At 45.5% G+C, this 13292-nt stretch overlaps 1 protein-coding gene across 1 annotated transcript in view; it reads right to left on the reverse strand.

Moving 5' to 3' along the window:
- SMS (spermine synthase) overlaps nt 1–12915 on the reverse strand; it is a 50373-nt gene extending 37458 nt beyond the window's left edge. The window contains exon 1 of the mRNA XM_074604931.1: nt 12758–12915. Within this exon, the coding sequence (XP_074461032.1) occupies nt 12758–12812 (55 nt within the window). The 5' untranslated portion in view covers nt 12813–12915. The remainder of the gene's footprint in view (nt 1–12757) is intronic.
- Between the last annotated feature and the right edge of the window lie 377 nt (nt 12916–13292).

The following is a 13292-nucleotide window of genomic DNA, read 5'->3' on the forward strand; positions in this document are numbered from 1 at the left end:
CAGAATGACAACAGTTCCCTTAACTGGTTCTTTTCCTTGAAAAAGGACTACAGAATAAATGCATGCCTCACAAGAATGAGAGGACTTTCTCCAAGAACACCCTGAAGCCCCTGCTTGCATTACTCCCCAGGACAAAGAAGCTACCTTTTGCCTGACAGGTTAACAGATACAAATGAAAGACAACTGGCTTTAGAAACATGCACCTCCCAGGTACTAAGTTTGGAAGTCTCCTGTCAGAACCTGCATACACACAGGAAGAATCCTTTGTTTTGTCCTTGCCATTTTTGTGAAAGCAGAAAACAGCAGGAACCAGAAAGCTATATTAAAATTATTCCTTTCAATCAGTTTGCACCTGTGAGAATCAACCTCTTCATGCTGACTCATGCACAGACATCAACAAATCATGCATGGCTTAAAAAAGGGGCAGCAGGTGGAAATAGTCATCTACTATTCACCCACCCATGAGAAAACAGATCAAAGTTTCCCTGTGCACTTCCTCCATTTCATTATTCTGTATTACAGGAGGTTAAGAGCAGAAAGCTGCTTTTTCTTGAAGTTTCCACAGAACATCCTCCACACTCCTACTCTGAGAACTTCCAGCTACATAGTGAATACAGGCAAATTAAGCCATACTGTGCCCCAACAGCAAGTGCATGAACTCACCAGCACATCCATGTCATCACCACAGTCAATATAAATCACCCACAGTGCATCCAAGTGTCCGTTAGAAATTATACATAAAGCAACCACAAATCAGAATGAGCTCTCCAAGTATTAACGACACCCAGCTACCAACAGGCTGATTCAACCCTCATTCTTCTGCTGCACTACCACTACCTTTCTATCAGCTCAGATTGCCAAGAATACACACAAAACACACCCATATGAGATAACAAATCTCTGACAGACACTAGAAGCCTTTTAACACAGTATTTGCAGCATTTCTGAGAGCATGATAGGTTTTTCGTCTTATATCCAGCTAAATACATTACTCTTGCAAGAAACATCTTCCCTTTCTTCCAGCGTTCTGCACAAGTTAAATGTGACCTGCCTCTTCCCTTCCCACCCACGCTCCACAGCTACCAGCCACCTTTTCCCCAAAACATCCAACCAACTAGGGACTGAACTCCAGATGTTTTTCTGTGTTGACCAATGCCAAGCTAAAGCTGCACTGCCGCCAAACAGAGCACTCCCACCCTCTCTCATTGCTGCCTCTTCCTGTACATTCATGCACCAGACTCAACTGGGGAGGTAGGGAGGTGGCGTGGGAAGCATCCAAAACCAACGTGCAACATATATTTTAAGAGCTAGTGCTGACATAAAAAGGAGTGAGAGGGAAGGGTGAAAGAGTGCTTAAGCCAATGATGTGACCATACCCCCTGAGCAAGCCTGTAGTTCACCTGAGGTACGATTTTCCTACCTAAGTCAATTCTGTGTAGATCCCTCTGGCGCAGCTGGGTCAGGTAGATACTGCAGAATGGAAGGCATTGGAAGCAACCTCTGGAGATTGTCTCATCCAACCCCCTGCTCAGAGCAGGATCAACGACTACAGGTTGCTTAGCACCACATGCAGTCAGGTTTTCGCTCTCTCCACAGAGTAAGACTCCACTGCCTCTGTGGGTAACCTGTTCCTGTGTTCAATCACCCTCACAATGAGAAGCGTTTTCTTATGTTGAGATCAAGTTTCAGGTGTTTCAATTTGTGCCCACTGCCTCTTGTCCTGTCACACAGGGCACCACTGAGAAAAGATCAGCTCCGTCTTCTCTACTCTGCCCATGAGGTTTGTTGTTGTGTTTTTTTTTTTTAATGTATAGATGTAATTCAACACAGTGCTTAGAGACATGGTTTAGTGGTGGACTTAGGTTAACAGCTGAACTCTATCTTAAGGGTCTTTTCCAACCTAAATGATTCTATGTGGGCAAGATCCCCCTGAGCCTTCTCTGCTCGAGGCCGAGCATTCCCAGCTAATCTAGGCCTCTCTTTGTATGACAGATGCTCCAGTCCTTTAATCATGTTCATGACCCTACACCAGGCCTACTCCAGTAGGACCAACTCTCTCTTGTACTGGGGAGCCCAGCACTGGACCCAGCACCCCAGATATGCCTCACTAGGGCTGAGCTGAGGGCAAGGATCCCTAGGCTGAAGGCAAAGCTGTCCCTATCTTGTACTTGTGTATGGGGTCATTCTTCCCAGGTACAAGACTTGGTACTCCCTTTGGCTGAGCTTCATTGGGTTCCTGTAGGCCAGGAGGGCCTACAGTACATCAGTCATCCCTCCCCGGTTTGTGTCATCTGCAAGCTTGCCAAGGATGCACTCTGTAGCAATACCTAGGTCATTAATGAAGATATTAAAGTGCATTGGCCCCATTACCTACCCCTCCTTGGGCACACTACCACTGACTGGCCTCCAGGTGGACTTTTTGTTGCTGATCACAACAATCTCTCAGGCCCAGCAATTCAGTTTTCAGTCCACCTCACTGGGGATTTCTCCAACTTGTACCTTCCCACTTTGTCCATGAAGATGTTATTGGAAAGACTAGATGAAGTCTAGATAAAACAGCAACTGCTACTCTTCCCTCCTCCATCAAGCCAGTCTTTTGACCACAGAATGCTATCATGTGGGTCAGGCATGATCTCTCCTTTGTAAATCTATGTCAGCTATGCTTTCTAGCCCTCAACAGGTCTAGAAATAGTTTCCAAAACTACTTACTCCATCACTTTCCCAGATATCAAGATAAAGTTGACTGGCATGTAGTTCCCTGGGTCTCCCTTCTTGGTATTTTGAAGACAGGAGTGATATTGATTTTCTTTCAGTACCAGATTCTTTACACAGATGCACCAAGTGCATCAGTATAGGGCCACACACCTACAAAGAACAAGGAACCTGGTCCTGGGCAAAGAGTACCACACACCTTCACAATTTACACCTACCTTCTTCCCTCATCTTCCCCATACACAGAAGTCTCCCAAAGTTGAGTTGTCTTCCCTCTGCCCCTCACCAGAATGAGGTCTGTGGAAGCACATCTTCAGACAAAGGAATGCAAAAGGTGGGGAGGGGCAGAGAGGAAGAGAACCTACTTCAACTTTCCTAAAACCACCTTTAAAAAGCTAAACTTCGCTTTGTAGTTTTAAAAACACTACTGTAACTTCAGTAGTAACAGTGATGAAATTAACATAAAATATAATAAATATATGTAATATAATAAATTTTATAATGAGGGGCCCCTTTTTTTTTTTCCCCCTCCTGACAGCCCACAGACTGATTTCCAATTAATATATTCTTGACTTCTGGAAGATCAAAGCCTTACTGAAGGCATTTTGCATTTTAAGAGCACTCAGGAAGGATAGATTTACATCCTCAATTGGTCAGTAGGATTTATCTGGGAGACTGTTGCACATACAGACACACACTTGTGTACAGATAGTTTTATTAAGTCATTCAGAACAACTGAAAGAAGGCTTAAAACAGATCACTTAAGTGAAGCAGCTCAGCTTTGTTATTAAACTTTTACTACACGTAGTAATAAATGTATTTACTAATCTCTAAAATTCTGCCACACAGAATCTCCACCCGCTTGTTAGACAAGGAACATCAGCCAGAGTTCAGGAGGACAGCAGGTATACATGGCTTCTGCGTTATGCCATGGTCCTGCAGAGATACCTGTAAGAGCCAGGACACATCATCCACAGAAGTCTCTCTGAAAATTTGTACCAGTGCAAAGAGACAAGCAATTAAACAGACATCTGCCTACATATAAGCTCAATTATTATGAGCATCATTAATAAAATACCCACAGACAGGAAAATAAACCTGTGACTGTAACAGTGAATGACTACAGCAGAGCCAGCAAAGTCAAGGTTAAAGTATTTGCAGCATGTCTGAATCTGAAACTACTTGAAAGAACAAAGACAAAGGATCAGCTTCCAGAATCTACCTAGATTATTTTTTTTTTCTTTTGCAGACATATTTGATTATCATCTGACATGACTTAGGAGTTACTTGGGAAACCTAGCACCACAAGCACAATTTTCCTGGCTTGTTTACTGCACAAATACAGGGTTCCTGCTTGTGGATTCATCAACATCAACAGTTCACTCCTGATGACTCCTGCATCACAATGCACTAGCGTTAAGTTTAAAAAGAACTTGCCACAGGGACCTATAGAGGGGTTTCTCCTTGCTAGCTTTTGGCAAAACTCTTTTTAAGAGTCCCTCATTGCTGCTGGAAGCACTTGAGGAACCATTTTCAGCTGGCTATTAGAGGAATGTTTTTCAGTTAGGTAGGACAAGTCCTACAAGAACATTCCATAAGACAAAAATAAGTTTAAGACAGCAAGCGTGCCGAATTGTGACAGCCAGAACAACTCTGAAGACGAAACTTAGTATTGCTCCTTCAAAAAGAAATTCAGCAAGATGATAAAAGCAACAAAAAACTGCCAGGTGACTATATACTTTTCACAGTAGTCACACACAGAATTAAAGAATGTTTAAGAAGGCTCTACCACTCACTTTGACATTTACAAAGTATTCATTTCTGTATTTTTTGATAAAATAAATGCTTTAAAAGCAGTTTTCTTACACCTGGCATCTAATTGCAACTAGTGATGTGACAACCTATTATGGTTAACAACAACTTTTTACATGCAGATCTTCTGGAATGGTGCACAGCAGCTTACCAGAAGTCCTGCTACTCTACTGTAATTCTGGAAGAAAAACCATTTATAGGCCTCCACAAGTAACAGTGGCTGGCATTCTGTAAGTCACATTGCTGCTTAATAATCACACAAAAGTTTAGTTAAGAAAGAAATTTTTAACTTTCTTCCTTTCCCTAATTGCTACTTTACCCTGTAAGTTTCTTACTGGTTTTTCCACTTCATACAAATTCACTGTTCTTTAATATAGAAGCAACATTTGCTTATCTAGAAACAGACACATGAGATGTTTGTCACACTGTTCTGGACAAACCACAAACAGTATCTTTCACCTTTTAAACATCTAAGTCTCACAGACTCTTCCAGACTTGCTGTGTGGTCAAGTTTAGTTTTCCTAAGGAAAGACAGCATTTCATTGAACTTCTTGCACAACTTCATCCCAACAGATCAGAGCTGACCAACAGGCAAAGAGGTAAGTCAAAGGCATTTACAAACATTCTTAAGTTTGGCATACCACCTTTACACAGAGTATTTATGCACTCAGAAATCTTACTTCATATGATATGTAGCTTGAGCCTTAGCAGCAATAAATTTTGGTTTTTTCAATGCCCCAGTTCCACTAACTTAATTTGTCTCTCCCACTAATGCATTAACTGAAATCCATCAACTGGCATATAAAGACTGCTCACATAAACACTGTCACCTGTTGAAAGAGCTGTAGCCCTTCCATTCAAAAAAGCAGTAAAAGACAAAATGTACTTGGTAACAGAACTTCAGCATACCCAAATAGCACCAGTTCTCCTGTTCACTTACATCTCTCAAGCCACTTTCATCACCTGGTATCTGCCCATCTTCTAGAAGTGTATTAGGTAAAGTGATTAGTCTTGTCATATGTACTTCTCTCCTTCCAAGAATTTTGCTATTAAAAAGGCATGGTCAGAGAAAAGTACCTGAAATGGGAAATACTGATGTGTCAAAAGCAGCCTTTACTTCCTGCAGGAATCTGTTCCACAGCCTCAAACTACAGCCTCATGGAAAGTGTCTCCCATGCTGTCAATGTTCACCTTTGCAGGTGACAGTTCCTTCATGTCTGAACAAGGAGCCATTGAGTACTTGACATCATGCTGGAGAATCAGATAATTATATTTTCAGAGTTCCATTCATAAAGCATTTTAATCTTCAAAACTGGAAATCAACAAAAGCAGGGAACGAGTTCACAGCAGTCCTCGCTGCTAAAAACAGAAAGCTATTAATTCCTGTATTAACTCCTCCTGACAAGCCCCATTTGTGCCCTGACACACAGCAGGCCAGTTCTTGGTCCAGGCCTGTTAGAACTAGACTATGGAGACCTGCAGGGCTCAGCTGGGACCAGCCCAGCCAAGCGCACAGCCTGAGCCCACGCTGCTCACAGGGGCTCCTAAGGGAGCTCAACTAGCACAGACCCATTCCTGAACTACAGCTGCAAGCTGGAGGCAAACACACCTTTAGCCAAGGCTGATAACAGTTGCAAGATTTACTTGAGTTTCGTTAAATCTTTATTTACATGGTCTTCACATACAGCTCATAGCCAATGAGTCAGCAAATTCTGATAACGTACCATAAATCAATATGGTAAAGAAAAGAGATAAGCATATCATCTGCATGTTATCATTGTAATCAGATGTTTCAGCACTTCAGACAACCCAGTACTTGACAGAACCAGACAAATTGAGCTACCAGGCTCAGAGATACTGTTACCTCCAAACATGTTCAAAATATACTTAATGTGTTGTTACTGCTAACTGCAGCCACCTCCAGTCATAGAAGCCGATCTGCCTCATAAGAAATAACAGAGCTGTAGAATATCTAGGTACATCAGGCAACAAAAACACCCATTATAGAGAATATCAATTTAAAAATAACTATATTCAGCCAAGCGCTCAAAGGTTATAAATGAGAAAACTCACCAATAAAATCTTAGAAATTGCCAAGTATTTAGTATTAGTTTAAGCCTTTCTCCTTCATACACAAGATTCTGACAGACTTGTGCAAAAACTCTGCAAGAGACACCAAGTTTTCAATGCCAGACACCTCTTCCTGCTTTCTCTGGTATTTCCACACTTAGTGCAGGATGAATTATGACTCAGAACTGCTGATTATCTGCTTATTAAACCAAACCCGCACCAATTCCAAATTGTCTTTACTACAGCAGGATACAGCTTACCACACACAAGCAGCTGAACTTGTGAAGTGTTTTCACAGGTAGAAATTCAGAGATTGCAGGAGGGAAAAGCCAATACAGTCATTACAGTAAGGAAGCTCAACTACAAGGCTGCAAAGGGATGTAGAACTAAACTAGGCTTTGCCAACTCTTTCCTCCCCTCCAAAAGTTTAGATCGGCACAGCCAAAAAACAAGCATAGAATTGTGATCCTGCTCTATGAACGGCATTACAACTTCAAATCAAAACAAAGACAAGAATGAAATTATCAGCTTAACTGCATGCAATTCAAATATTTAACAATTTGATAGCCTAAGTAAAAACTTCAATACTGAAAGAACTGTTAGTATAGTAACTTAGAACACCTTATAGTCAAGATTCTTCCAGAACACAACATGTATGACCAGTTAGTTATCATACTTTTAAGGATGTCAAATACTAAGGTATATCATGCAGTATTATTAAACAGTTGTAAACAACAAAAAAAAAAATCTTTACACCCCTCACTGCATATAAAAGCTTCACCTGGCAGCATTCACGTCTGCTTAAAAGTAGGCCAAAAGTCTAAGATTCAGGATTGCCAGAAGAGTTAACGGCACTTTCTTACATTGTAATGGACACTTCAGCTGAGACATTTTATGTCTTTTTAATTAACTTGTAAAGCATTTAAATGCATCCCCTTGCAAGAGCCTCCAAAAGAAGTTTTGTAATCGTTTGTCTCCAGTAAGTGCAGTTATGCAGCAAAACACTAACCAAAGCATAAAACAGTTCACATGACTCCAGTTAGATTTTTCTTTCACATAATGTATTAGTAAAGAGTATCTCTTAATATGTTGTCTACATCCAGCAACATTTAGACGTAAGTACTGCAGCCATTAACCATCAAACAGGCTTGATTTTCTCACCAATTTTTTCCCCCCAGTGTCAGAATTGAGCAGTGGACCCTGCGGGACAGGAACAAAGCCACTGACAAAGGGCCTAAAGAGGAGGCTCAGCCCACAAAAGGTCATTCCCCTCTTCTTTCTACCTCCATGAAAACGTTAGTTTGAAGAAAAACAGGCCATGTGCACACACATGCCTACTTATCCTTTTTCTTAAAGACCCAAGCATTGCCTTACCTGCATTACTGCCCTGGCATTCCCAATGTATGTTAATTCACACACAAGTTTCATATGAATTTACTGCAGTAATTGGGTCAGTTCAGGGAATCACTGCTCTCCTCCACCAGCTCAATTATCTGTGCCCTGGCCCTGAATGTTGTCAGCGCAATTGTTTGTGCAGCTGTACTATAAACCGTATAATCCCCCCCCCCAAGCAATAATCCCAAACAGTAAACTTTAATACAGTTAAAACTAATTTTCCAACAAGTTCTTACCCTTTCAAAGCAACTTTCTGAAGCAAATAAGAAAAACCCAAATCTAAAGTCTCCATATTATCTCCACCCCCTTAAAGAAACTTGAAGAACATTAACCATTTTAATACCCAACAACCAAGAAAAGCAAGCTTATATGACACATTCATACATGGATGGAAACACTCCCATGTATGAGCAGATTCACAACATACAGTAATCTAAGCTCAATTCTGTATAGGTATAAGGCACCAAGCACCTACTTCCATAATAAAGTCCTTACATTAAGTAACTCGAGGAGTCTCAAATGCCTCATTTCTGACTGACTAACAAAGATGTCATTAGCCCAGAAGTGAAAGGAGTGGCTAAAGCCTTATATATGCACCAATTAAGAAAGGTGAGCAATCTGTGTCCATTTTCATAAATGTTAAAGCACTCTTGTATTTCAGGATAAGGAACACTATGCTCTTTGCCTTCTGAAGTTGTCCACTTACCTCAAGGGCCACAGACAATAGCTAATATACCTGCTTATATCTAATTGCCTATTGTTTTAAAAAAAAAAAACTGATGGGATGCATAATTACAGGATGTATAATTAGGAAAACAGACAAAAGGGCCTTTTTTCCTGTTAACTAATTTGTAGATTTTGTAGTATATTAAAAAATGTATTGAAGAGTTTGAAGAAAACTGACAGCTTTTAGTAAAGTGGCTTCATTCATCTCATGCAGCCCCACCCCCAAGAGTGTTATGTGTATCCTCCCAATCTCAAACCAACACAAGAGGACTTGTTTTCTCCTCCAACTCCCTACACCCATGTTATGTTTTCACTGACATTGGTTGGCATCTTTCAATACCTCCAACAACCTTACAGAAGTGATGATGGTAAACACCGAGAAGTACCAGTATTCCAGTTATCATTTTCAAGATCCTTGCTGAATACACATTTGAATCATGAAGAATGTACAGACATGCAGCACAGTCCAATATCCCAAGAGACCTGGACTGCCTGAAGAAAACAAGGCTGCTATCAAAGGGTTTTGGCACACGCCAAGGAAGCCAGCCAGTGCAAATGACCCACCAGAATCTACACCATTCTGTAGCACAAGCAGTTGCTAGCTAATAGCTACACAAGTATTAACACATGACAAAATCCCATCTTCCTAATGCAGAGTTGTGCCCTCCAGATCTTTTCACTGAAATCCAAAGACAGCCTCCCTCCTCTACTCCCCGACAACCTCAAAAGGCTGAGGATGAAGACAAGCCACACACAATGCAGCACATAAAGAAACAAACAGATCCTAGAAGAATGTTAACACCCCAGAAACACTACCCTATCCTTTATAGTCATGTTCAACCTTGATTGTGGACAATTAACAGTGAAGCCTTTTTTTCCTTCAGGATTGGGAGAACACCTGATAGCTACTCTGTTAAGTGGGAACACTGAGAACCATATTCAAAAGATTTCAACCACCATATATGCAGCACCTCTCCTATGAAGACAGGCTGAGAGGGCTGGGGTTCTTCAGCCTGGAGAAGAGGAGGCTCCAGGGAGACCTTATAGCAGCCTTCCAGTACCTGAAGGGGGCCTACAAGAAAGCTGGGCAGGGGCTGTTTGCAAGGGCGTGTAGCGATAGGACGAGGGGCAATGGTTTTAAACTAGAGCAGGGTAGGTTTAGATTAGACATTAGGAAGAAGTTCTTTACAGTGAGGGTGGTGAGACACTGGAACAGGTTGCCCAGAGAGGTGGTGGAGGCCCCATCCCTGGGGACATTCAAGGCCAGGCTGGATGAGGCTCTGAGCAGCCTGATCTAGTTGAAGATGTCCCTGCTTACTGCAGGGGGGTTGGACTAGCTGACCTTTAAAGGTCCCTTCCAACCCAACACATTCTATGATATAACATCTCTCGTACACAGGCAGATTCTTAAGGAAGCGGACACCATAACCTTGTAAAGTTATTGCACGATGCACTGCAATGCATCTTGCAAACTATTGAACAAACTTGCTTTCATAGACTAGAGTCTTGCCTTCATAGAAACTGGCAAGTTTAACAGGTATATTAACACCTACCAAAAATACATATTTTTCAAAAACTGAGGACACAGCTAATGTTTTGAGGAATAAGGAGTATGCATTTACCAAGGTTAACAGATCCTATATTCTCCACAATACAAAGATGCAACAACTTCAGATAAGCTGTAGAGATAATATGTCACAAGATCAGAAGGTACAAAAACACACCTCTTATTTTACTAAATGCCATTTCATGGCATTCCCGACCATTCAGAAGTTTTATTGTCCACGTAATGTACAGTAAAAGCCTCAACTAGTTGATGATCCATGATTCAGCATTAAGCTTTAACTCTTTTAACACAAACTACAAACATACATTCACCATTTTTCCTCTGGAGACAACCCTTTATGCTTTGGGCCATAGGCACTAGATGAGAGGAAAAAGTCCACATGAAAAGCAGAAACCAGCTTCAGAGCTGTCATGAGTGGAAGAAAGTTCTTCACATCTCAGTAAAGATGTCTATTGTGCCAAAATTAACTTAAGAAGGGAAAAAGGTTTCTTCCCCTCCTTTGATCTTCACAGCAAGACTTCTACAGTTGGTCCATCCCCCGTCCACATTTAGGTACATCCATCTTGATTGAAGAAATATCAAAACATTGTCTTCAAAAGTAAAGGCAAACAGAATAGAAAACCAACCTGGAAGCCAGACAATACTTAAGATTGTTACCACACTATTTTATTAATGGCATAGTTTTTGTATCTTAGAGCAGCTAATACAACTGCAGCTTATTTTCAATACACATAGTCCTACTCTTCCCTGGCAATTCTGACTCTTCTGCAGAAGCCAGTTAGTTACTAACATAACCCTTGAACCCATGATAGTTCAAGTTACTAAACAGATAGGGTCACTGCAGGGGCTGGCTGGTATCCATGAAAACTGGTCTTAGACTACTTTAGCTTCTCAATTCTGCTTGTGCTAGATCAGTCAAGCATGAAGGGTAACGGTTTTGAACTGAAAGAGGGAAGATTTAGATTAGCTATTAAGAAGAGGGTGGTGAGGCACTGGAACAGGTTGCCCAGGGAAGCTGTGGATGCCCCATCCCTGGGAGAGTTCAAGGCCAGGCTGGATGGGGCTTTGAGCAGCCTGGTCTAGTGGGAGGTGTCCCTGCCCATGGCACAGGGGTTGAAACTAGATGATCTTTAAGGTCCCTTCCAACTCTAACCATTATATGATTATGATTCTATGAAGATGCAAGGAAAATGACAGGATTATCTCATTTGCCATTAGGTCACCATTAGAGTGGCTAAGCTGCACTATAAAAATCTCACTGTAAAATAGAAAGACTTCCACCACAAAACACATTCCAAAGCACACTGTTTGAGAGCTACTCCACTGATGCCTTCCCCCTCTCCGCTCCTGGTTCCCAGAAGTGCAAACGCAGCAATGTCACAAAGGACACAGTATGCAGCAGAGGCCCTGGGGTCAGGAACAAAGCTGTGGACAGATTTTTATCCGTAGATGAAGGGAACTGCCTTCACACCTACTTCCCTCCCTCCAAAAGGGGAAACGAAGAGGAAGGGGTAGGGCACAGAAGGCCAGGCCCCCGAGGCCCGCCGGTCCCGGGGCGGGCAGCCCGAGCTCAGTGACCACCGACGTCGCCAGCCAGCTTCGGCGACCATGGCGGCTTTCCCCCCGATTAAACCTTTTCACCCATCTTGGCTGTTGAGAAACGTGGTGTCTCCCTCGGGTTTCTGGCTCGAACGTGCCCCCTACAGATAACGGCGGAGTAAAGCTCCGAAATAGCCGGCGGCTCATCCGAAGCCGAGCTTCATCGCTAATCACTTCCTTCGCGCTTCCGCGGCGGGGTTACAGAGACACCGCGGTGACACGGCACTCACGCGTGGTACCGCGGCTCGCTCCGCGGGGGAGCCCAGACCGCTCCATCGCCCCCCAGCGCGGTGCGAGGGCTGCGCTAACCGGGTCCCCGGGTCCAGGCGGGCTTCGCGGGGAGCCCCGCGGCCCGGCCGCTCGCCAACAGCCAGGCCCTCCCTCCCTCCAGGCCCGCGGCGCGGCACCTCCCGCCCGACCGCTTCCCCCTGTCGCCGGCGGGGAAAGCCCGTCCCGGCGGCCGCCCGGGGCCCGCCGCAGTGACCGAGCAGGGCGGGGGGCACCTGCGCGGCCCCTCCCGGCCCTTCACCGCCGCCTCGCCCCAAGCCAGGCTGCCCCCAACGCGGGGCGGCGGCACGGCGGGCTCAGGGCAGGAGGCCGCAGCGGGCCGCCCGCCTGCCCGGGGCGGCGGCATAGCGGCCCGGGGGCACCTGCCCGGAGGCGGATGCCGGAGCGACGCGGGGGGACACACGGGCTACCCGGAGGGAGGCCCGGGGGAGGGGGCGACCGCGCGGGGCCTGGCGGGCGAGCAGCCGCTTCCTCAGCGGCTGAAAGGGCGAGGGGAGGCGGGGCGCGACACACCGCCGAGGCGGTGGGGGGGTGGCGAAGGGACGCGTCCCCCCCCCTTCTTCTCCTGTCCCCCACCGCGGCCGTTACCTGTGGCGCCGAGCAGGAAGTCCAGGGTGCTGTGCCGCGCTGCTGCTGCCGCCATAGTGAGGTAGAGCCCTGTGCCATGCCTGGAGGAGGCGGCGGCGGCGGCGCGGGGAAGCGCGGCGGAGCAGCCTATATGGGCGCTGGGGGCTGCAGCGGCGCCGCGGGGGCGGGCGGACGGGCGGCGGGCGGGGCGGGGTCTGGCCGGCGGGGCGGGGGCAATGGCGGCGAGCTGTGGCGGCCCGGCGTGGAGGGAGGGCTGGCGGCGGGGTGGCGCGGGAGCCAGGCTGGTGGCCGTGAGGGGAACGGGTGCCAGGCGAGGGGCAGTCGGTTGGGGGCGAGGGGCAGTCGGTTGGGGGTGGGGGGGCCCTCGGCGGGCCGCCGGCGGGAGCGCGGCCGCTGCGGCGCCTCAGCCCGGCGCTGGTGCCGGGCCGCCAGCTCCCGCCTCAGGGCCCCCGGGGCTGGGGCTGGTCCGTGCGCCCGAAAAATGCCCAACTGAGGCCGGAATTTTATTAGGATTCAGTTTACGCCCCGTCCTCCC

The sequence above is a fragment of the Larus michahellis genome, chromosome 1 (assembly GCF_964199755.1).
Source record: "Larus michahellis chromosome 1, bLarMic1.1, whole genome shotgun sequence".
NCBI lineage: Eukaryota > Metazoa > Chordata > Aves > Charadriiformes > Laridae > Larus > Larus michahellis.